We start from the raw sequence: 25,808 nt of genomic DNA, 5'->3' as shown, positions 1-25,808 counted from the left end.
CATTGCGTGGTTTGCCAACTGACAGAAAAGAAAGCCAGCACGATGACGTTGGTCAGCAGGTGGCGGTATAGCACCTTCAAACCCGTTGGATTAGTGCCAATAAACCCAAAGGAAGAAGAAGTTGAAATTGGTTCCGGAGGAGCTCGGGGGTCACACAGGAGGGGAGTGAAAGCTAAACTCTAAAATCCTTCAAAATGCTGTTACGAGTGAGTACTGACAACCTTTCCAGTAAGCTTGACTGTCCGCAGACGACACATCACAAACTGGTTATATGTGTACTCGGCGGTTTGTGTTGTTATTCTGTCGTGTTGATGATGTTAGCTAACAGCTAGTGTGACATAAGTCTGATGGCATCACCTTTAAAGCTGTCAGCTCTGTATGCTAACAGCACTGAGGATCACAGAGAGCCCGATCAGCAAACACAACCAGCTTAAAAGCAGTTTGTGGGGCTTTCTCCCCACGCCACGCGGTGCTTCTTTAGTTTTTTTTTTAGTTTGTATTATTGTTATTATTATTTGATTGTACAAAGAGTGTTCAAAATAGTCGTATGAAAAAAAGTTTCAACTCATGATCAGAATTCTATGAGAAAATTCTCTCTGGATTGTTTTTTTAGTCCGAGGACAGCTGTGAAATTATGAACATGTTTGCTCCTTAAACAATTTTAGTCTGTCACTTAAAAACAAACTAGTGCTGAAAACATCCCTTAGAGATGTTGACCTTTATTCACATGATGCATATAGTCACACATAGTGTCACGCACTTGCTGCAGATTTGACAGCTGCACATTCATGATATGAATAGGGATGGGTATCGTTTAGGTTTTATCCGATAAAGGTGCCAAACCGGTACTTTTGAAACGTGCCGGTGCTTAAAGAATGGAGAACACAAACTTTGTCCAAAAACCTCTCATGTTCAGCTGTTTTTTTGTAAAAAGATAACAATGTTAGCCTTTTCTGCAGCTATGGGGCATATATGGTATCACTCTTGGCTGGAAGCAGTGCTTAAACAATGGAAAAAACACAAACTTTGTCCAAAAACCTCTCGTGTTTAACTGTTTCCCACTTTTTCTTTGGTCATTTTAGCCTTTTTGGCCAGGGTGAAGGGAGTATCTGCCATCAAACAAGAAGACAGCCGCATGTAGCTATGATGGTGTTTGCTAGTTCACCTTACATGCATTAATGTAATAACGTGGTTAGCCTACTCAACGTAAATTACACACGAACAACATTAAGCGACTCACTCAGAGAAGAACGGCTGCTGCTGCATCATCATCCTCATCATTTCTGCTACACTGGCAGGGCTAGAGGCCAGGACTCTCCTCTTCGGGTTTTTGGGGGATGTTGCTAACTCCGGGTCCGATAACAGGCAACCCACCCGCAGTAGATGTGCACGGTGTGAGGTCTCGCAGCAAGCTATCAAATACGGCGCATTTCTCGGCTTTTAAAAAAAACGCTATACGTCGCCAGGTGTTTCATCAGATTCGAGGTGTTACTTCCTTTGCACAGTATCACCTTAAAGCACTTGTTGCAGCTGCTGAGTTTGCATCTTTTGCTGTGAAGTACAGCCAGACTTTTGACCGCTTTGCCTTGGGCATTTTTAATCTGTAGCTCTGCTCTAAAAGAACGTACGTACCTGGACCCGCCTACTATCCTCGGAAACGTAAAATGATTGGCTAGAATCTAAAGTGTGTGACATCTCAGGAAAAAAAAGCACCGAAATAAAGCACCGAAATGTGCGCTGCTTTTCGGTCTGGTTACTACCGTTTATGACAGAACCGGTGCCATCATGGCACCGGATACCAGTACCCATCCCTAGATATGAATCTCTGTTACTTCCCAAAGTGCTCTGTTGAGTGCAGTGAATCCATTGTCGTGTTCAAGAAACCAGTCTGGGGTCATGCTGGAAGCAGCGATTAAGATGGGCAGATCATAAAAGGCTGTACATGGTCATTTCTGCCCTATAAATGATGCTTAGTTATTACTTATTACTTATTACTTACTTATTAAAGGGGCCAAAATGTTCAAAGAAAGTATCGTCCACACCATTATACCAGTTTGACCAGTTGATACAAAGCAGGATGGAGATATGCTTTTATGTTGTTTACACCATATTCACACTCTACCATCTAAATGTCTCAGCAGAAATGAAGACCCATCAAACCGGGCAAAGTTTTTTCCCAGTCCTAGCTTTTTTCCAAAAGCTAGGACTGGGCCATGCTTGACACTAGGTGGCAACAGCAGTCTGTAAATGTGTGGAAACTGCAGTTACTGAACTTTTGGGAGTGTTGTTGATCCTATATCTTGGGGGGGGATTTTTTGTCTGTCTTTCAGCAGGTGTTGCGTATCGGTTCTTTGACACTGAAACACAGCAGATCCATCCACCACAGTTCCATATGCCGGACTCCACTCATACCCATTGTGGTGGAGCAGACGGTGAGTGTGATCATTTGAACGGCTGAAGCAGGACTTTCTGTGTTTAGTAGAAGTGTATATACAGTCAGTATAGAGGTGTATATACAATATAAATACATGATTGTTTCTTTTCTCCTGCAAAATGTTGCACAAAAAGAATTTAAACAGGTGTGAATCATGAAGATTTAGGATGAGAGAATTTTTGTTTGCTTGGCAAAGCAAAGACAGACATCTGTATAAGTGGCTTTATTCCTGCTAATATCGATGTAAAAACACGTGTTGCTGCAGCATATTTGTGAACCTTCTATGTGTATTTGAGATACTGTGCTGTCCAGACCTGTAATCCACAGAGAACAGCTTTGTCATTTGATTTAAAATCCTCTCCTTTTGTTTCGTTTTTTGTTTGTTTTGTTTCAGGGGAGAGGAGAACGAGCATATGACATCTACTCTCGCCTCCTGAGAGAGAGAATTATATGTGTAATGGGTCCTGTAAGTGTCTTCCTGAAGATTTTTGGAAACATGTTTTCAGAGTGATTTATATTCAGGCTCTTTCTCTTCCCCGTCTGCTCAGATCGATGACTCCATAGCCAGTCTGGTTATAGCCCAGCTGCTCTTCCTACAGTCAGAAAGCAACAACAAGCCCATCCACATGTACATCAACAGTCCTGGTATGACATAATCAAAACGAAGTTCCAATCTGAGTATTTCGTTGTGAGGTTTATTGATAAACTTTATGAAAAGAAGGATGAAGGAATGAGACATTTCACCGTCATGAAAATGAAACAGCAGAGAACTTGTTAGAGCACTACTTTTTCATCTCTGATCCACGGAGAACGGCTGAGCTGCGTCAGTGTTACAGTAAACCACTGCTGACTGTGAGAGTACTCACACTAACTATCAATATTGTCGTATATTTGTGTCATTGTGCTAAGGCTCACTCAGCACCTACAAGAATTTGTATTTTGATTACAATTCTTTTGACAAAAAGTAGTGCAGTTAAAACCTTTAAAATTAACTATTATTTTTTATTGCTTATTCAAAAATATTGATGTTTTTAATCGCAGTATTTATAAAGTAACAGTTTCTTGATTTGTAGTAACTGAAGCAAAACCAGCTGGTTCGCTGGGACTTTCACAGGCTGCTGTCATTTTGTTTGTGACTGAAGCCTGTCTGTGTTTGTGGCCATGCGTCAGCTTTGGTCATTGTATGTGTGCTTATGGTACAGTTTGTATTAAGTGCTGTAACACTGTTTGTGGGTGTGATGGTTGCACTAGCGTTGCATTGAAGTTAAAGTGGACCTGCTATATTCATCGTCAGGTCCATGTTTTACTTTTGGACTCTGTTAGAGTAGCTTTGCATGATTCACAATACAAAGTAATCTTGATTTATCTTATACTGGGCTTTGGTGCAGCCAGTTTGTCCATCAACAGTCAAAGAAGCAGTTCTAGCCCCGCCCCTTTAAGCCAGCTTTCTTCTGATTGGCTGCCAAATAAAAAGTTTGAACAGCAGATGGGCAGAGCTTCCTTTTAGCCCCTGTCTTTGACAGCATGCATTCACGGCAATGGAGCTCAAAGGGATTACTATACATAAGGTGGCCTGATTTTTTTTATTTTTTTATTTATTTGTCTTTTTTAACGTTATCCATTTTTAAAATGAGCATAAATTGCTTTTATTGTGATGGAACTTGAGGAAAAGCACAATACGCCCACTTCAGTATATTCCAAATATGGACATATAAGAGCAGCAGCAGATGATCTTGTGTTGTTGGTACCACGCAGTCCAAATACTTTGTGATCTGAATCTCACAGATGAAATGTTATGCCTGACATAATCTGTTGAATGCAGTGTATTTAAGTAAATGAGTAAATTCATGCAAAGACAGCTCTCATTCTGTCTCTTTTTAAGGTGGTGTGGTGACAGCAGGACTGGCCATTTATGACACTATGCAGTACATTCTGAATCCCATCTCCACCTGGTGTGTTGGCCAAGCGGCAAGCATGGGCAGCTTGCTCCTGGCAGCAGGAACGACAGGCATGAGGCATTCACTGCCCAATGCCCGCATCATGGTTCACCAGCCTTCAGGAGGGGCCAGAGTAAGTTAGTCTCTCTGTGAGTACTGGTCAGTTGGTGTAAAGAAGGGAATAACATTCAGTGTGCTGTGTGTCCAGGGTCAGGCCACTGACATTGCTATCCAGGCTGAAGAGATCCTGAAGCTGAAAAGACAGATCAACAACATCTACGCCAAACACACGGGCCAGTTGCTGGAGACCATTGGTACGTTTGTGTTTGCCATTACCACAACACAGTACAAACTTAAAAGTAGGACAAAAGCAGCACAATGATTTCCCCCCTTTGCATGTTTCCTGGTGACAAAAAAACTTGGATTTCAGACAAAGAAGGCTAATCCAGGCCTGGAGTGCATGTCTCAAGTTTGTGGCAATGTGTGACATGCAAATAACCAACCGTATATTATATATGGACGAGGGTGGCCATAATGTTTTATTCTGAAGAGTGTAGGACTTGCAGGTGTGATGAACATTAATATTTGAAATTCAGAGGTGTTGGACATCATCTCAAAGAAACTGATTTTCATGTGTATAAGGAGAGGAGGGAAGTTAGTTTAAAACGTTTAAACTATAAAACGCTCATTTCTGTCCGACTTACAGAAAGTGTGATGGAAAGGGATCGCTACATGAGTCCCATGGAAGCACAGGACTTTGGCCTCATCGACCGGGTCTTGGTCCACCCACCACAGGCAGGGCAGGATGAGCCAGAGCTGGTGCAGAAAGAGCCAGCGGCGGCAGCAGCAGCAGCAAGCCCCTCGCCCCAGCCAGAGTCCACAGATCCTGAGAAGGCCTCCCCTGGGACAAATCCACCCTCCTCATACAAACCAGAGCCATGAACGCACCACAGCAGAGCTGTCTGCTAGCTGCAAGATCATCTTCAGGAGTCAAGAGAGCAAGATCCAGCCTCCCCGTGTTTCTCCTCCACTCAGTAGTAGCTTACACATGAGCAGGACCCAAGCCAGCCTCATGTACAGTCATCACAGTAACGTCTTTTTATGATGGTGCTGTTTCCTTTTTTCTTTTTTACGTAATTTCTGTGAAAGAAATCTTCAAAGAAGTGATATTAAAACGTAGTTGGTTTTTATAATTTATACCACAGGAAGGAAAGCAGTGTTTCCTCTGGGTGGGCTTTGGTCCTTTCTCTCTGATGGCTGAGCTGTACTGTACATGAGCTTGTTTAGGGGGAAAGCTTATTAAGAGTACAGAGCCATCTTTTTCTCTCTCCTGGCTGATGTCCACTCGAGACCGGAAAAAACCTGATTTGATGACCTGATGCTTAATATTTGTAATAAATATGATCAGTTAATCATGACTCACAAAATGTGCTACTTCTTGATCCAGTAGTGCACTGTTAAGTTTTCAGCTGGAGGTTAAAGGCTGTGTTTGAAACTGTATTTCTATTTTTTATTAATTTTCTCACACCATGAAGCAAAGTTACATTATTCACATTACTTCACAAAAAAACAATGACAGAAACCATCTGGCTAAAACTGTAAAGTTGTTAAAACGGCAACACTGTAACAAAATTACACATAACTAAAGACTGCAGCACAGGAACAGGAAGACGGACACCGTTGGCATTTAAGATGCGCAGCCATTTAACGCCACAGCATGTTGTCTTTAACAACTGCAGATGTAAACTTACCACACAGTATCATCTTTGTATTTCCATTAAGAAGTTAGAGAAAAATTAATGTGTGCACAATAACACAACCAACCTCTAAATAAAAAAAATCTTCTACATGAATAGTACAAGTTTTATCAGTTGATAGGTCAAAAAGGCAATTTTAGGAAGCATAAGAAAATATAGTGTAACAATTACTCCTATTATCATAATTATGCTTAACATGTAACACCAAGTGTGTCATATTTGATAGATGAACTTTTATGAGATGTCAGTGTACTTTTGGTTTCCCAACCAAAAAAGTAAATAAATAGGACAATGCATTTTTAAGCAATGAGTTGCACAAGTGTAGCAAAGATGTAGAAAGACTGATACAAATTAAAACATGCTATGAGACATTTCACCGTCATGAAAATGAAACCAGCATATGCTAAGAAATGCTAATTAGTATTTGTTTTTAATGTCAGAAGATTGAATAAACAATTAATAACAAAATATATAATTTCCTGGTAAATATAATATGGTTTCGACTTACAGGAGAAAGATACTCATGAGCATTATTGGTTTAAAGTAGCTAAAATTACTTGTATAGCTGCATTACTAACACAATAAGTTTGAAGTCGGCACCTTGTTAATCAAGCTAGCTAGCGTTAGCTAAACGTTGCACCGCTAAACGTGATAGCTTCTGGCTACAAAAAGATCAACATGCTAACATTTTAGGCAGGCAATTAACAGGAGGCACCATTGTCTCAATCACTACTTGTAAGTCTTACTGAAGATGATATTCACTTTAATAATGTTCCCTATTTGAAGAGTATTATTAGATATGCTCATTGTCAATGCAATGATATTAGTCAGTGTACAGTATTACAATTCTGATACATTTCTAACATACCGACACACAGCAAACATCATTTTGAACAAAAATAAGTCACTTTTATAAAACATTCAGAAAAAGCTCTACCAAATAAACATAGCCAACACCGATTTGGTCACCGATTTCTCCCTTCATAATATAAAGATTATGATAGACAATAATTTTACTTTTTTTAAAAAAACTTTTTTCTTTTTCTTTTTCTTTTTTTTTTTTTAAGGCTGTTCGACACAGTTTTTTAAAACATTAACCTGACATGTCAGATAGTTTTTCAAAACTGTTAGAAAGGCAGGAACTTTTCAAAAAGTACTTGGCACATGACTTCAAGAACCTCAGTCTGGTACAGTCTAACAGGCCAAGTTAAACCACAGGATTAATACAGCACAGTTTGTAGAGGTAGGACAACAAAGAGGGGAAAAAAAGGCAACAGGAAGCATCTTTGATTACTCGCTTTTAAAGCTAGTAAGTCAGTAATGCAGGTAACATTTCAGCAGATAGTTTGTGCAGAAAATGAGCACTTTGGGAAAAGCTCTTTCAAAAGTAAATAATCATATGTTTATCATGTGCATCATCACTCCTAATGCCCGATACTGCCACAGGTATAATAATCCAGTAGGTAAATAAAACATCGTCTTTGTTGGGTAACAAAATAAATTCAAAAGAGCTATTTCTTTTTCTGCTTCAACACTAAAATGATTTATTTAAATGCAACTTTATTCATTTTTTGAATGACCCTTGACAACATGCAGCGCTCAGTCCAGATGGGGGATCTGTAAAAATAACAGAAATATTATGAGCATAACAGAGTCATGAACCTTAATAAGAAACTTGTCTATTTAGAGCCAACAGCATAAAAGTAAGTAAGATGACATAATTTTTGTTATTTACATCCAACTGCATCTTAGCAGACCGGTGGATGCAGAAAATATAATCGAGGCTCGAGCGACTCCTTCATGGATAAGTCAAACCACAATGAATTTTAATGTTATTCTAAATAACTAAGACACTCAAAGCAACTTCTTAAACATCTATACTGTTATTAAGTAAGATATGAATGCCTTAACATCTAAATAAACTTAATTACTAAGGCTTATTACAAAAACCTTGATGTGAACCATTACTCATGTCTCGCTCTCACTCACACTCTTCTTGCCGGTCATCACATGATTGAGCAGCTCTTGGGTGAGGTGGTCCAGCGCAGCCAGCTCAACTTTTCATCGCTATACGGTGGGTAGCGCAGGGCGTTAAGTCTTTCCAAAGCCCAACCACGCAGCATGACTGCTCGCCGGTGACTGAACGCCTCAAAGCCCCAGTGACCATGGTAGTGACCAAATCCACTGTTTCCTGGATGGAAGAGTGAACACTGGTTACGCATATGAATGCATCTCTTACATCTCTTTCTCAGCAGGCCAGCCTGACACACACCTACACCTCCAAAGGGCAGGCCTGGCAGGGTCATGTGCACAATTCCATCATTAGAGCAGAATCCTCCACTGCTTGAATTTTCCAGCACCTTCTTCACCACCTTAAAGAAATAATGCCAATATTAGCTAAAAGACTAAATGTTATAAATATTACAGCAGAAAGTGGAGGCTGCAGAGTTCTGTGTTCTTACAGAGGATTCATCTGAGAAAACATAGAAGGCCAGAGGCTTCTCTTTTCTTTTGGCTAATTTGATGCTTTCCTCCAGAGACTCAATCGTGAGGATCGGCAGGATGGGGCCAAAGATCTCCTCCTCCATTAGAGCATCATCTTCAGCTACATCCACCACTACTGTGGGAGCTGTGGAAAGATGAGGACAAAATATTCTTTCATATATGCATTTTTTCAGTCAAGGAAATTCAGACTCAAGCTACTTTATAGAAAAGTGTGACAAAAAAAGGATGCAAGGAATGAGGTGAGATGGAGGCAGTGATGACCTGTAAAGGATGCAGTCGAAAGAAGAACAACATAATGATCTCACTGACAAAAATAATGAAGTGTGTTACCCATGTAACCTGGTTTCTGTTAGTAACTTGGGTACTAAAATACACATGAATCCATTTGTTTGGTTTTTGTTTGCCCATTTCACTCAGATTTTACTAACATTTTTATATGTAGTTAATGTTTGAGTCTTTACTAAGCTAACGACAATGCAATTTAAAAATAATCTTGTTTTATTGCCCAACTCTGCTCTGATCTGCTGGTTGTTGTTTGTTCCATGTTACCAGCAGGAAAGTTGTAGAACGCCCTCTTGTGGAATTAATGAGAATACATTTCCTAGCTACCAGCAATAGTTTGTCACATAATTTGCGCTGCAAGTGATTCAACGTTACTTCTTTTGAGGGTAGGCCAAGAAAAAAATACCCAGGGTCCCTTTGAATCAGATTGTTAAAAATATTACTTAGTTCTTGAGATATGAAGCTCCAAAATCTTTTGATTAATTTACATTCCCAAAAGTAATTTAAAAAAGTGCCAGTTTCTTTTTGACATTTACTACAAAAATGGGAAATATGAGGTGCAATCTTATCCAAGACATTAGGAGCTATATAAAGGCAATGTATGATTTTGTATGGGGTTTCTCGCAAGCGGTTGCAAGTAAAAGTGGAACTACCCATGTTGATGGCTCCTTTCCACTCCTCTTCGGTATATTGATTATTAAGATCTCTCTCCCATTTATGAATAGCGCTCAATGTGTTGCTACTGAGAGTATATAGGAGAGAATAAAAAGCTGAGATAAAATGAGTTCTGTCTTTTCGCTTAATAAGAAATGTCTCAATATCATCATATATAACTATTTCTGAAGACTGTGGAATTTTAGAATGAACAAAGTTACAAACCTGGAGAAAGTCAAAAAAGTGTTCTCTAGGAATATTAAAATTTGACTGCAATTGCTCAAAGTTCATCAGTGTGTTGTTTTGATACAAATCGCCAATTACCCTTAATCCCTTTTTGTGCCACTTATCGAACATACTGCGAGACATTCCTGGAACAAAATCTTTGTTTCTCAGAAAAGGAGTCAAGAATGAAGTGCAATCTTCTCTACCCAACCTTTTACACATTTCCCCCCAGACCCTTATTGTATTATAAATGATTGGGTTATTCTTAATCCCCATTTGTAATATTGTTTTTTTGTCACAGACAGCTAAGCTCCAAAGGGAATAAGGTAAAGTAGACCAAGAGTCTAGGTGAGAGTGAGAATTTAGATAAGCATGTAGCCACTCCCATAAGACACGGCTATGACATGCCCAATTATAAAAAAAATAAATTTGGTAAGCCTAAGCCTCCCCTATCTATAGGCAGTTGTAAAGTTCCAATCCTTAATCTAGGTTTCTTGCCACGCCAGATAAATTTTGAAAAAGCTTTTTCTATATCACAAGAAACTTTCTGGGTGATCAGTAAAGGTAGCATTCGTAGGGGATAATAAACGCGGGAGAATACTCATTTTGATTAAGTTCACATGCCCCATAAGAGAAAGCGGCAATTTTTGCCATCTATCTAAATCTTTTTTGATTTTTATTATAACTGGTGATAAGTTCAGTTTCCATAAGTCTTTAAGAACTGGTGGAATGTTTAGCCCAAGGTATGTAAAGCCGCTGGGGGACCATTGAAAGGGATTAGAAATATCTGGCAAAGAGTTCATCTGATCACCCAGCAGCATGACTTCTGATTTCCCAAAATTAATTCTGTAACCAGAGAATGAGCTGAACTCATGTATAGTGGACATAATGGCTGGTATTGATTGTTCTGGTTTTGATAAGAACAGCAGAATATCGTCAGCATACAATGCTATCTTATGATTTGTTCCACCCACTGTTATACCATGCACATCTTGATGCTGGCGAATGGCCTCAGCTAGAGGTTCAAGTGCTAATGCAAAGAGGAGAGGGGACAGGGGACAGCCTTGCCTCGTACCTCTTTGCAGTGGAAACGCTGATGATTGTACACCATTAGTTATGACACAAGCTTCTGGAAGTTTGTAGATAGTTTTAATCCATGCAATAAAACCCTCGCCTAAGCCAAATCTTTCTAATACATTAAATAAATACGTCCACTCGATGCCACCTTTGCAACAAGTCCACTCGTGAAATTTCCTCACTATTAAAAATATTCCACAGTCAGCTGTTTAGGATTAGGATTAGGATCGACAGTAAGTCGGCCACAAAGTGGTAGGCCATATAAAATAACAACTGAGGTGCATAGTGCACAGAGGTCACCACGTTTCTGCAGAGTCAACCGTTACAGAGCCCCAAACTTCATGTGGTGTTCACCACCCTACCACTGGACTGTAACACAGTGGAGATTTGTTCTCTGGAGAGACCAATCACACTTCTCTGTCGCTAGAATGGTACTGGTCTGATTGCACTGTGCCAAGTGTAAAGTTTGGTGGAGGGGGAATTATGGTGTAGTGTTTTTAAGAAGTTGGATTCAGTCCCTTAGTTCTAGTGAAAGGAACTCTTAACGCTTCAGCAGAGCAAGATATTTTGAACAATTTCACACTCCCAATTTTGTGGGAACAGTTTTGGGATGGCCCCTTCCTGTTACAACATCACTAACAGTGCACAAAGCAATTTCCATAAAGATATGGATGAGTCAGTTTGGTGTCTAAGAACTGCCAGAGTCCTGACCTCAACCCAAAAGAACACCTTTGAGAAGAATTATGTAGAGCAGAGACTGCGAGTCAGGCCTTCTCACGCAACATCAGTCTCTGACCTCACAAATGTGCTTCTGAGAGAATGGTCCAAAATTCCCAGAAACACACTGCTAAACTTGTGGAAGTTAGATCTGAAAAGGTTAGGCTGATGTCATTTTCAACCATCCATCCATTCACGGAAGGCATTTTCAGCCATATGGATTGAAATTGGGATGTCACTCAAGTTCATACGCATGTGAAAACAGACAAGCAAATACTTCTGGAAATATAGTACAGGTCTCAAAGCTGAAAGGCAATTTCTTTTTCTAGTTAAAAGCGGTGCAATGCTAACTCTGGGCTGGGAGAGCGACTTTTTCACAACAAGAATTTTACATGTGAAACTGATGAATAAACTTTCCCTACATCAATGGTCAAGCAGACTGTTAATTTCCTCTTTTTGTTTTTCCTTGAAACATTAAGTAAAAGTGTGATCTAAACACAGATCAGCCACAACAATGAACAAAAACTAGGAAAAAGTAATGTTCTGTGGAGAAATCCTGGGTCCTGACATTGATGTTTATTTAGTTTGACTTGTACCACCTACCTAAACATTTTTGTAGACCCAACACACCTTGCCATGGTAATGGCACTCCCCAATGGCAGCAGTCTCCCCTAGTAGGACAATGTGTCCCATCACACCAGAAAAACTGTTCAAGACCGGTTCAACATGACAAAGAATTTAAGTGTTGACATGGCCTCCTCACTTTCCAGATCTGAATCCAACTGTGCACCAATGGGAAAGACTGGAACAACAGGCCCTACCCTGCAACCGCCAGGACCCAAGGGACTGGCTACCAATGTCCCGATACCAGACAGAGATTACTTGTCCACGCCTCAACGGGTCAGAGCTGGTGGAAAGAGAGGACCTACACAATATTAGGCAGGTATTCTTAATGTTGTGGCCGACTGGTGTAACATTTTTTGCATTGTTTATTTAAAAGTAAATGTATACCAGCTAATATACGGTCTTATACCAAACACCAAATCCTCCTTAAAATACTTTTTAACCCACCTATGTACCTATCCTTCTCGTCATGCTCTCCTCCCACAACGACCTTGCCCTTGGTCCTGTTGAGCAGTCCCATCAGACGAGTCCAGTGTTTAGGTGTTACAATGCGTGACATATCGGGGCTCTTCTGAATGTCACTGCCGTAGAAGTCCTCCAGGACCTGGCGCAACGCAGGCACAAGGGCATCACAAGTGGCTTTCGAGCACAGAACGTAATCCGGTGCCACACAGCTCTGGCCAGCATTGAAAAACTTGGACCACACCAAGCGGTGAGCAGCAGCAGTGGCATTCACCCGACCATATATTAAGCAGGGGCACTTGCCTCCCAGCTCCAAGGTCACTGGGGTCAAGTGGACTGCAGCAGCCTGGAGGACAACGCGTGCCACAGCCTGGGAACCTAACAAAGACGGGTGAAGACTCAGTTCCCAGAACAGAAAAGGATAATCTACATTTCAGTGTTACTAAGCCAACCAGGGAAAAGAGGAGAGAATTGTGTGTCACTTTACTATTGACATGCTGTATTAGACAGTTCATAATTAACTCATAATCATCTAAACAGTACAGTGAAGCTTTGGGTTTTGGCTATGTAAAATTCCTGACATTTGATGCATACCTGTGTGCTCTGAGGTTTTTACCTGTGTAGAAAATGTGGTCAAATCGATTCGTCAGAAGGGCTTGGGTCTCCTTTGCTCCACCGCTAACAACTGCATAACAGTCCTGTCAACAGTCATATCGTCACTGTCACATTCACTGTGCCCATCTCTATTCATAACAATTGTGAAAAGCTCATTTGTCTGTTACTTCTGGTTGATATTATCAGTTATTTCACCTTAGACAGATATTTGGGGATGAGCTCCGTTATCAGATTGTCTGTGGCGGCGCTGACTTCGGAGGGCTTGATGACCGCACAGTTTCCTAATCAAAGACATCAACAACAGGCAGCATGCAAAGGCACGTGAAGTCACAGCAGTTACATTTTCATGTTTATAAAATCATTCAAGGTGGACTCTAGGACGCGTTGCCATATTTGCAAATTCTGTCAGCTCACTTAAAAACTTTCGCTATTACTTTTAGAAATATTACCAAGTTGAGTTCCACTGTGTCTATGAACTGTTAGTCATCCCTTTATTATTGAACTTCAAAACATCCCTAAGACGTCTGCAGATTGTTCAGAGCGCTCCTGTGAGGTATTCACATGTCACACCACCACGCCCCTCCCTGTTACATTTTTCCTGAGCTAGCATTAAATCTCTGAAGTCACCTCACTCCAGGTACCTGTGATTACATTATTGTCATCAATTTTAATGTTGCCTTCAGGATTTAGTTTTGCTAAGACATGTTTGTGGAACTACCTGCAGCAATGGCTCCAATCAAGGGTACGATGAGAAGTTGCATGGGGTAGTTCCACGGCCCGATGATCAACACAACTCCTAAAGGCTCTTTCCGTACAAAACATTCATCAAGCTTTGTGGCCTGAACAACAGAAAACATTACAAAATAAATTATGCAGCAAGAAAAGGCTTTTCAACATGCAGGACATGCATAGATATATGAAGATATTCTGGATTGCTGTCAGTAAATGCTAGACATATACATTTTATAAATTTAACATTAAAAACAGTCTGAAAACTATATGTGCCAATGAGGCACTGGCCATAAATTTCATCTTGCAAAAAATAGCAGTGCAGAAAGCACAGCACATGTCAGTCTTACTTTATGTTGTGCCATTTTAAGAGTCTCCTTTCATGGTATCCTTGAAAACAAATATTTATTTTCTAGAGAGGAGTGGGAATTTATTTGGAGACCAGTGAGGGTCAGTGTCTTCACCTACACCTTCAGCTACATTGATATGAGGCCCAGCTAAAACAATGCAGCTTAACTGGCTTATCCAGCGGCAGCCTTGTGTAGAGATGAAGCCGCTGTGTGTGTTCAAGTGGTTGACTGGTGGAAGTCAAACACATCGTATTTCAGTCTGTGCTCTCTTTGTTTAACAGTGATTTCCTAATAAATACGTTCAGAGTGAAGTTGCTACATTCATTCTCATCATTCTGCAGTGGTGAATTTCCTTTGGCACTGCCTGAAATCTCTCTGGGAGGTGCCAGGAATTTCTCTCTGCAGGAAAAAGACTGCGAGGACACAAGAGGTTCGACTTGTTTGACATGAGGAGTATTACTTGGGCCATGAAAACAGTTATGTAATGTTTCCTTTTTTTGTTTTATTTGGTCACACACAAACACACAAACTATTAATAAGTCATTTTTTTAACTTACCAAGTTTTTGCTCACATACTCCGGCTGCATCCAGCTTGTGAGGTTACCAAGGGCGCAATGGAGCTCGTTCATCACTATTTCAACCTCAGACAGGATGGCCTCAAATTTTGGCTATTGTGCAACGACAGCAAGAAAATTAGTGCTTATTTAAGAACAGCAGACAACAATGCATAATCTACTAATAAAACCATTGGATTTATCGATTAAATTCACTAAACTATTCTCACTTTAATGTTTTTTAAAGGAGATGTTAACCACTTCCGTGTGGAACACGTGAGCACAGTCCTGTACCTTTGTGAGGTCTTTGTGCAGCGCATTTACAATCTGCTCCTCGTTGTCTTTGATCATGGTCATTAGGTTGGTCAGCTGTGTCCTGCGAAACTTCTCCGGTATTGTAACACCCGATTCAAACGCTGTGCGCAGCCTTTCCAAAACCTGACTCTGGCTCTCCATTTTTCAAGCTTCACAAAAAGAAAAGAAAGAAAACAAGGATTGTTTTCCCTAGAAGCTGTAACGGGCAACGTTAAACGTCATGAGAAACGTTACAAAAACTGTATGAATTATACCAAATGTATGTGTATGAAATCTGCATTTTAAAAAGCCAACCACTGCACAGCTCTTCACATACTGCTCCTGTCAGTCTTCTGACAGAATAGTTGGCAACAATATTTCAATTTGTGTAATTACTCTGACAGCGTTTGCATGGTTACTGTTGTGACAGCCTGTAATAAGGGCAGATGACTCGTTTAAAAAATGGATTATGGAACCCTGTGAGTAACGTGAGCTGAACATTTACTCATCCCAGTAAGTCTAGTTTGGAAAACGCTGAACAAGACCAGCGAGTCTGAGAAATTACTGCCACACACAGCATTTAAACCCAGTACTTAAGGGTTTCGCAACATTTCACAGCGGGCGACACGGCGGTTGCCCGGGGCGGCATTGTGGTGGGGGGGCGGCATCACGGGCATGGCAAAAAAAATAATAAATTGCTCGTACTCATGCTGCCCCGACATCATGCCAGCGCATATTGGGAACGGCATAGGCACCGATCGGTTTTCTATCGCCCATTTGCTGGGAGTAAGGGCGCCCTTCGTTTGCAAGGTGCGCCAGAGGGAGTGTTCGCCCAGGGCGCCAAACAGTCTAGGACCGCCACTGCACAGCGGATACGTCAAATATTTGTGTGGCGAAATGACCGGAACACTGATTTTGCGGAATGGGGAAGAAATACCCACTGTGACATTTCCAACGGACATTCGCACGCTACTGTAGACAATGGCACGCGGACATTAACTGATAAGTGCAGTCAAACAGCACAGAAACGACGAATTATCAAACAAAAACTTTAACATAATTATTACAGCCTGACATATTTCCCACGCGGGATTTGGATGCCTATAAGTGCATTCGTACGCTAGCTGTTTGTGGTTAGGGCGAAAAAAACTTTTCCGTGGGAAGTAATTCCCGGGAGAGATGAACAATAGGTTCCAGTGTAACCATTTCTTTCAGCGTGGGAGTCAGGATTTTCTCACGATGGTTTAAACGGTTCTAACATTCATTTGCGTGAAGTAGCTAGCATTTTGCAAACAGCAGAAATAAAGCGAAGATACTGCTGTGTTTAGCCTACCTGCTACTGGGCTGGCAGACCTGCGAGCAGAAACCGTGCCGACGAAAAGCTGAACACTGTTGACGTTTCCGGGCTTCACTCCTTTTTTTCGGAAGTACAGACACCGGCTTTCTTTGGCAGGGAAACACTTTTGGTCGAGCTAGAAAAACTAGCCTTAAAACTTGTCAAGCGGCAAAGGTGGCTGTTTTTAGTATACATTTCCGTGTGCGAAGCATTGACTGTGAGCGAGTTAAGTGTCGCATTTATTTGGCTCAGTGGTCCCCCGCGGAGGGTTACATTTGACGTTTTTACGGGTACAGCAGTTATTCCTGTTTTAGCGTGAATAAGACAAACTCCCGTTTAAACCTTATTTACCAAAGCCAGCCTTATGTGCCCCAGGGACGGCAAAATCAAGGTGTCCACTTTTATACTTTCACACATTTTTCATTGTCTAAACCAGGGGTCTGCAACCTTTTACACCCAAAGAGCCATTTGGACCCGGTTTCCACGCAAAAGAAAACACTGGGAGCCGCAAATACTTTTTGAAATCTAAAATGAAGATAACACGGTATTTATTGTTTGTTTGTTTTTTTTACCTTTATGCTTTGTGTGAACAACTAAAGTAAGTAAAGTTTATTTATTAAGCGCTTTTCACAGACAGGCTGTCACAAAGCACTGTACACAAATATTAAAATAAACAATACAATCAATAGACATTATACACAATGTAAAAGATCAAATGTACATAATGTAAAGAATAAAAAATACGTAGATCAACAAAAGGCTTGTTTGAACAGAAAAGTTTTTAACTGCTTTTTAAAAGAATCCACAGAGCAACTAAGGTGTGTTGCTTATGAAATCCATGAAGTGCTACAGAGAAAATTACATTTTATTTATGTAATTAACACATTTTGAACTCTTAAAGAAATATAACAAAAGGAAAGACACCCAGCTGAACTAAAATGATCCATGTAGCAAACAAAAACTGTTGTGAGCCGCCACCCTTATATCGCCTTTGGGCTTTTGGAGCCTTGACCTGACTTTTAAAAAGTAATTGGAAAAAAAGCACAATGCTGCTAAAAAAAATTAGATATTTGCAAAATTCTGCCTAAATATGTATTTTACCTGGTTAATTTGTGTGGCGGGGCGTGGTCTGCAGCGCTGCTGCAGGGGAGTCGGACGCACCTGAGCGGCACCCGCAATCACGCCTCAACGTCTGTGCCATCTATGCTGTTGAAAAGCTACAGCCGGCTGTATGCGTACAGCAACCGTGTGTGAAAAGTGGTCAATAAAGAGATGCTGAAAAGCATTTTCATGGAAACATCGTCGGGTCTGCCGTGATATGTTTACAATAAGACTTATGGTCCCGAACCTCTGCGCACAGCATCTGCAAATCGGGGCTTTCATCTTTACGCAGGACTGTAAGCTGCCATCTGTGAGGCGTGAGCGGTTTGTTTTAACATAGTTCACGGTGGAGAACAGCTGCCGACATAATGTGGATCCGAAGATCCATAACTGGCCTACCTGGGGTTGAAAGTCTCGATAAATGCACGGCGTTTCGGCGGGTACACCGGCTTCCGCGAGTGTGACGCTTATTTTGAGCGATGAAAAAATAATAAGATATAATTTTATTTGTACATTTCAAAATCACAATAATCTTCCAATTTAGAACTACAAGTTAAAAAAAGAACTAAACACAAATAAAAAACACTTCAGCTAAATACTTCTAATTTATTTTCCCAAACCACCCGGAGCCGCAGTGTAAGGACAAAAGAGCCGCAGGTTGCCGACCCCTGGTCTAAACAATGATGCTATTTTGACAATTAGTGTATTGTAAATAACATCTTAGACAATGGAAGTAAGAGGATTTTTTTTAGTCTGCTTTAAGTAACAAACTGACAACTGTGGATTTGTAGCCATCTTTCATAAGGAGGTGAAACTGAATTGATATATCAGCATAGATACAAAACCTTTATTTTCACAATATCAAAATTGACACACCTACAGAGAAGTGTAGATTAAAAGAAATTAAGAGGGCAATGGTTAATACATGACTCGTGTTGGGAGTCGTTACATCTCTGGTGTTAAGATGTGAGGGTGTGGAGCTCTTGGGAAGCTCTTGTTAAAAGGAGCACATGTGGTGGGAGACAGTTAAACAGCAAATAAAGAGAAGAGAGGGCATTTTGTTTAATCCTGGCAGCAACAATTATACAAAAATCAAAAACAGAGACAACATATGCATCGAAGGAATTTCTAAAATGATAAAACTGAAGCTTCCTACGGCTGCATACTTTAGAAAAATCATGAAAAAGGAAAAGAACAAAAAAAAACAAAAACAAAACAGCACTCCTTCCAAATACGTCTAAAACTAAATGACAGTGTCTGTCACAGCAGGGGGACAAAAAAGAAAAAAAACAACAACTACAATTGTAGTGAAAGTTGAGCCAGGAAAGGAGAAATTCATATCTACACAGAGTGAGGAGGATGAGAACAAATGGAAGGAGAGCAGAAAGAAATGGCCATCTTTATGTAGCTGAAGAGAAATGACAACAGTCATGGGCCCATTAACCACCTCGCCCTTACACCTTCCACAGTGACTGCTCTGTCAGGCTTGGGCAGTAGGGCAAAAAATCCAGCTCTTCAAGCTGAAGCAGTGCAGGAGCTTGGCAGGTTTTGGCAGGTTTTCTGTCTCACTGCTTTGAGTTCACACTGACAGAACGGTCCAGCGGCAGGATGGAGGGCAGCTGATGTGAAACGGTACTGGAAATTTGGATGTGTCATGGCTGTCTGCTCAAAGACTTCACAGGAAATAGTCGGCTACTGGTTTCTTGGAGGGTATGCCTCTGGTCTCTTGTGGTGCTGCTTCAAATATGATGAACTCCCGCTGTAGATGCTCATCCAACTCCAAGATGGCTGCTACATTACCACATCTGTTAGGAGAGGAACAAACATTGGTTATACACAAAAAGAGCCGTGTGTATATTTAATTAGCACAGTTTCAAACATTTCTTTGGTATGAAACAACACTGAGATGGCCTTAACCACGCCTGATCACTGGAAACTTTTACTTTTATTAGTCATGTAATGTATGTAATCCCATCTATTCTGATTGTCAGTGGCCTTTCATGCCGCCTGTCAAAAATAGAATGAGTTATATCAACTTTATATGGACCATGTTTCATATTTCGATCGAGGAAAACTTCTTTCCCCGTAATTATCTTTAGTGTTTTATCACCCAGCCATAGCACAACGGAATAAACTGCTAGTTTATAGTAAGTTTCCTTACTACTATGCTTGTTAAAATGCATTCCCCAAAGTGAGTGTTGTTTTGTATCTATGCCAATTGGGTCAAAGCAGCAGACTGACATGTATGAAGCAGCATGGGGAATCAAAATGTTACACAACGGCTTTTAATGCTTATTTGTCACAGGGGTAACCATCTCATATTTCAACAGTAGTAAGGTAAACAGAACAAATAGTCTGTTTATAAAGTAATCCACCAGGAGGTTTGACTGGCCAATTCAGCTGACGTCAGTTGATGCTAGAACAAACCCGAACATGGTTCAACTTGTTGTACAGCAAGTCTCTACACAGCAGCAGGTATGCCTTTCCAAACATTTACAATCTTAACATTGCCCTGCATTAGCTGTAGATTTAAATTTATAGTGCTGGAATTTCACTGGTAATTGCTGCTAATACTGAGACAACATGATCCACCTTTGGAATATTTCAGGGACCAACTCAGTATTTACATGACGAGGACATCTTTCCCCATTCAAGATATCTGAGATTAATGTAGCTATGTACCTGTAGCAGTAGTTGGGTGCTGACCACACAGTGAGCACCGTCTCATTGAAGTGCCACTTGTAGCCTTCCATAACTAGCTGATGAGCTCGACAGATCATGTGGATGTCGTTGGCGGCGTTGAACTGAGCCACTACGTCACTCCCAAATAAGTAGCCGGCACCTCTAGGACTCACCCCCCAGCCTGTGGTGTCTGAAAGCAGAGAGAAACTGGTCACACAAACACATCCGTCATACAGTCCTTTAATTCTCCACTGCTGCTTCTTGTTAACGTCAATTTCATTTTTTTTAGATGTCCAAGTGAACAGTCTGTACCTTCAGGGTCTGACCACAGGAGGTCACACATTGGTCCATCATGGGGCACTTCCTGTTTTCTATCAATGGTCCGGATCTGATCCAGTGTCTGGATGGAGGGAGACAATCCCCCGTGCACACAGAAGATCTACAGACACAGAATTATATCAAAACAAATGAAACAGCCACACAGGGAGTTTTAAAAGCAGCAACATGTTCAGAAGAAAACACTACATATGAAGTAAGTGCTGGATGACGTATCTAACCTTGCCATCGATAATAGCAGAGAGAGACAGGTAGTCGAAAATCTCTGTGCAGTATCTCCAGACAGTGACTGAGCCATATTTGCGGAGGCACTCGTCATAGAAGCCGTAGACCTGGGTGATCTGCCGGGACTCGTGGTTTCCCCGGATCAAGGTAATCCGGTCCGGATAGCGTACCTGGATCGTACAGCAGAGATAAAAGATGAAGAAAAGGGAGTTCTGACACCTCATGGGAAAGTACATGTAAAAACTGTGACTGGTGTAGCTCAGCAGTGGACAGACAAACTACCTTAAGAGCTAGCAACAGAAGAAAAGTCTCCACACTGTAGAAGCCTCTGTCCACAAAGTCACCCATGAACAGATAATTTGTCTCCGGGACATCTCCCCCCACCTGTCATGCAGAAAAATGAAAAAGAAGCCCTTTAAACAGATGCATACTGGTAATTTAATGTGCACAAGTCTCTACCTCCCCAACTCACAATAATGGGCTCCAAGACCTGCAATGCACCAAGACTGAACCATACCGTATCTCAAAATATTACCTCACATGAGATTAGTAAAAGAAACTAGCATCAATTCACTATTTGGACGACATTTTGGTCCAATACTGACTCAAAGCTACACTGGGTATCGATACATTGGAGCAGCAGTGTACTGCTTGCTAGTAGAAGTGTTAGCACATCACCCACTCTCACTCTTCATTACGTCTGCTGTAAATCTTATTGAGAAGCCTCTACTGGAGCATTTACGGCAACATAACATGATGCCAGGTTTCTCGTCAGCTCCACTGTGTGAGGAGGTGCACTCACAGGAAGAGCCATAACAGGAGAAACTAGGATGTCCATAAGTAACAGCAGTATGAAATGAGACTCATGCATATTTTAGCTGAAAAATAAAAATGTACACCCCCCCCCCCCAATTTTACTAATACCTTTTCACTGGATTTATATTCTTAAATATATTTATTGATGAATTGAAAGCTGAGCGTCACATTGCCTTAAACATAAAGAACGATACCCAGATTTTCATCAGAATTAAGAATACAAATTATTCATTTAATACAGTTATGGAATCAGTACTCAGTATGGTCACACACTCAAACTCCAGGCAAGAATATCAAATTTAAAAAGCTGCATTTATTTCTAATAACTAACCAAGTTTAGTAGTGCTGTGCAGGATTGTAAATCAGCAACAGAATAACACCTGTGTCCAGTATCATACTTAAACGATGAAATATAACCCAATCAGAAGCAAAAGAGAATTTAAAAACAAATAGAAAAAGAAAAAACTTACTCTAAAAAGTTCTTTCAAGTCATAGAACTGACCGTGTATATCTCCACAAACCTGTAAGAAATAACAGGAGAAACATTATTACCACATTTATCTGACATCCAGGCAAATTCGGAGACAACAGTGAGTAGATGTTACTTACCGTAACAGGAGAATCTACTCTCTGGACATTGCTTTCTTCAACCAAAATCTCTCTAAAGGAATAAAAATACATGTGTATTTATTAATAAACAAATAATGCACAACAATACAGCACCAGACTAACAGCAGACATAAAACAATCCTTGAGTTACAGACAAGCACCCCCTAGTGGCCACATCTACCGTTTCCTGTTGTGACTCCAGAAACACAGCTGCTGATGTAACTGCAACTTGAAAAATATCCAAACTAAACAGATCGACTTTTTGAAACCCAGTGACAGAACCTGGGGGGGGGCCCACCTACACTCTTCCACCAACCACAGTAATCATTTCAAATTAAGATCAGATTGCTTAAATTGTTTCTCCATCATCCTTATCTGAGTTACTTGATTATTTAACAATATCCAAGAGCAGCTGATTGGCTAACAAAGGTCAGTCAGGATAAGGCTCCATTTAATGAGTCTGTATGGCAGTTTGCATCCAGTAGACTTATCCCAGTTCACAATAGGCCTGTGATTGGTCTTGCCTTAACCTATAATGATCGTAACCTACCTTTGCGTATATATTTTTTTTTCCTGGACTCCTCCAAGAGCTTCCATCTTGATTAAATTTAGTCTATAAACAACCTAGTCCTAAAATTCAATTCAATTCTATTTGTATAGCAACAACACTGGCCTCAAAGTGCTTTATACAGTAAAGATCCTGTCAGATCCCCAGAGAAAACAATCAAATGGGCCTCTATGAGCAAGCACTTGGCGACAGTGGGATTCGTAACATTTATATGGTGATTGATTAAAATATTAACTTTAAATAAAAAATATTCTTTTGTTTACTGTGCATTTGTGTATATAAACTGCATGATCAAGGTCTACCCAACATACCCAGTAGCATGTTTATATGCACAGTGCATAGACATTTAACAGTCAGCAGAGGGTTTAAGTTTTAACAACTCGTAAACTATTCCTGTTATATATCGTTAATAGATAAATATATTTTCTTTAAAATTCTCAGCTGTAACTGGTCAGCGTCTGATGCAAGTCTGGCTAGTCTAGTTAATCATTTTTTTGGCATCTGTAAAACTGTGCCAAATCAAACATGCGGAGCTCACCCATGTAGTGACCCCATTGCAGAAACAGCCATTGGTCAGCATATAGTTAAGACAAAAAGGCTGCCCCATTACTTTTGAACATTACATATAAATATATTTAAGCTCTACTAAATTTCACCCCTCTTAAAGTACGTTTTAATTCGCAATCCTGAAGATTTTCCTTCCCGTTCTTTAAGTAATCAGAAATAAGACAACAGCTAAACAGTTTTCTGCCTTGAATCCAGAGTGTATAATTGATTAAATAAAAGTACTGTTGGTCCAAGCACACTGATGCTTACCTAGCTTTGGCACACAGTGCTTTGACTTCATTTTCCTTGATGAGCTCACAGCGTCTGAGCTGCTCTATCTGTCGGTCCAGGTCACTGATGTCCCCCATTGTCACACACATAGGGAGAGCTGCTCACACACCAGGCACACACTCCTCTTCTCGCACACTGGGCTCGCTTAAATATGTGGCTCCGAGAGCGAACAGCCAAAACAATAACTTCCTCGAAAGCAGCCGGGGGGCTTCAGCTCTTAAACGTCAGGGTATTGCTACGACGATGCTCGGAGTGACGAACTGCAGACAAAAAACATAAATGAGGTTATTCAACCGAAGTAATTCCGAGCTAAACATCGCAATAACAACCTGGTAGGCGGATAATCCAGTTTAGGTAATGTCTGCTGTATGATAAATAAGACCCGGTCGTACATAGAAATTCCTAACTAAACGCCAATTTAACACACCACTGTGAAAGTCATACGACTAGTTTGTTCACACCTAACATAAAAGTAGTCTCCCACAGAAAACTGATGTTATTCGTTAGGGAATGTAAGGCCTCGGGGCGTAGCAGTAAGCTAATATTAGCACGCTAGCTTACATCACAGCTAACGACGTCAGCGAACAACTGATTCTTTGATAACTTAGCCAACCATTTTGTTTGGGAATTTGAACAGATGCTTCACAAAAATGTCTGACAGTCGATACCAACAAACTACAGATAATCTATGTGCCAGAAAAAAAACAAAATAAAAGCAACGTGTTAAGCGTAGTTGAAATGTTGCATGTTAGCGGGCTAATCGATGCCGACCTGGGCTAACTTACTTGGTTTTCGGCGTCAACGCTGGTTACTGCTAATGTCGCCAGTAAACTAGCTAATGCGAATAACAGAATTTAAAAACGACTCTACTCAAATAACCAAAAACAGCGAGCAAAGGAAATGTTAAAGAACCTACGTTCATATATTTCAGTCCATGGAGCGTCGGCTCACTCACTGGCCCCTCTTCTTCCCCCGGTCTCGTCTTTGCCGGTTTACGCCTGCCGTGCTCGTGAACACTTGCAGGTCGGCTGTAACTTCCGGTATAGGAAGCGCACTACTCATTCTACCCAACCCGACATTCACTGTAGTGGTAATTTACAGATCGCTTAAAAGTCCATCCCAAATACTGAATATCATAAAAAAGTTTACTTTTGTTTTCTTTTTTTAAGTGATTGATTTAAAAAAAAAAATAAACTCGATATTTATTGTATGAAAAGTATTTCAAAACCCTTTCTTACAATTTTGATCAAGTTTAAGGACACGAAATAAAGTCAGAAATACAGTATTTAATTTCGAGCCACCCTATTGCCCCACAATAAGCAAGCAGGTTCAGGGTGGACTGAGCCGAGGTCAAAGGCAGGCCTTGGCTGTCCGATCCCCTCTTGCTGCTGGCTGAAACTGGAAAAGAGATATTCTAATATTTTGATTCAGGATTTCTGATTACCACCAGCTATAAACCATTATCATTAAAATCAAGAAAAATATTGAACTACTGAAATATTTGACTTGTAATGAAGGTAGAATATACCCTTTTAATTTAATTATAAAGAATTAAAGTTTTTGTGTAATGTTCTGTGCTCCACTATAAAATGTAATGTAGTTCAAGTAGAAGTTTAACAAGAAAAATGTGTGTTATGGAACAGTAACCTATATTTATACATTTTAATTCATTTTGGCTTAGAAAATGATTTGGGATACCACAGTATAAATTCTCCACTCTACAAACATTTGTCTGATATATTAGGCACAAAGTGGACAGCAGAGAAAATACTGCAGATTGCTGACTATAGCAACCTTACTTTTTTTCCCTAAACAATTTTGAATTAAATATTAGGTTAATAAATGGTTCACGAAACACCCCAGTTAAACACCAACCTATGTTATCTAACATCACTATAAGTAATAAAGCACGACACATTCCAGTTTATGACACATACACTTTATATCAAAGAAAAAAATCGGTACAATTAGAAATGTCATGTCTCTGCACAAGAAAGGACAACCACATGTTTGTAGCTAACTGGCAGGCTAACAAAGTCAAAGCGAACCTCTTTTCTGATTTCCTGTAAAATTTGATTTGAA

At 40.4% G+C, this 25,808-nt stretch overlaps 3 protein-coding genes across 4 annotated transcripts; 1 reads left to right on the top strand and 2 right to left on the bottom strand.

The window, feature by feature from the left end:
• The first annotated feature begins 80 nt into the window (after positions 1-80).
• clpp (caseinolytic mitochondrial matrix peptidase proteolytic subunit) lies at positions 81-5,798 on the top strand. 2 transcript variants are annotated; one of them, XM_006806214.3, is made up of 7 exons: positions 81-206; positions 2,334-2,432; positions 2,829-2,900; positions 2,983-3,079; positions 4,317-4,504; positions 4,580-4,685; positions 5,078-5,798. In XM_006806214.3, exons 1-7 carry the CDS (start codon positions 195-197, stop codon positions 5,311-5,313), a joined length of 810 nt encoding a protein of 269 aa, XP_006806277.1. In that variant the 5' UTR covers positions 81-194; the 3' UTR covers positions 5,314-5,798. The 2 variants fall into 2 exon arrangements, with proteins under 2 accessions (XP_006806277.1, XP_006806276.1); XM_006806213.3 differs by having other exon boundaries at positions 97-206; positions 2,331-2,432.
• Positions 5,799-7,015: 1,217 nt separating this feature from the next.
• aldh3b1 (aldehyde dehydrogenase 3 family, member B1) lies at positions 7,016-16,823 on the bottom strand. The gene is made up of 11 exons (XM_035914524.2): positions 16,550-16,823; positions 15,217-15,386; positions 14,926-15,036; positions 14,008-14,128; positions 13,485-13,570; positions 13,291-13,372; positions 12,660-13,052; positions 8,591-8,757; positions 8,401-8,500; positions 8,118-8,319; positions 7,016-7,745 (listed from the first exon to the last, which is right to left on the bottom strand). Exons 2-10 carry the CDS (start codon positions 15,376-15,378, stop codon positions 8,135-8,137), a joined length of 1,407 nt encoding a protein of 468 aa, XP_035770417.2. The 5' UTR covers positions 15,379-15,386; positions 16,550-16,823; the 3' UTR covers positions 7,016-7,745; positions 8,118-8,134.
• A 1,649-nt stretch (positions 16,824-18,472) lies between these two features.
• On the bottom strand, positions 18,473-24,766 carry LOC102795619 (serine/threonine-protein phosphatase 4 catalytic subunit B). Its single transcript, XM_006806216.3, has 9 exons — positions 24,643-24,766; positions 23,706-23,986; positions 22,322-22,373; positions 22,183-22,233; positions 21,179-21,280; positions 20,893-21,066; positions 20,648-20,774; positions 20,336-20,525; positions 18,473-19,458 (listed from the first exon to the last, which is right to left on the bottom strand). The coding sequence occupies exons 2-9, from the start codon at positions 23,813-23,815 to the stop codon at positions 19,329-19,331; spliced, it is 936 nt and encodes a 311-aa protein (XP_006806279.1). The 5' UTR covers positions 23,816-23,986; positions 24,643-24,766; the 3' UTR covers positions 18,473-19,328.
• Between the last annotated feature and the right edge of the window lie 1,042 nt (positions 24,767-25,808).

The sequence above is a fragment of the Neolamprologus brichardi genome, unplaced genomic scaffold (assembly GCF_056152115.1).
Source record: "Neolamprologus brichardi isolate AB-2024 unplaced genomic scaffold, ASM5615211v1 NODE_ptg000031l+_length_7269946_cov_1, whole genome shotgun sequence".
Classification (NCBI taxonomy): Eukaryota; Metazoa; Chordata; class Actinopteri; order Cichliformes; family Cichlidae; genus Neolamprologus; species Neolamprologus brichardi.
This window is presented reverse-complemented; position numbering and strand designations above follow the sequence as displayed.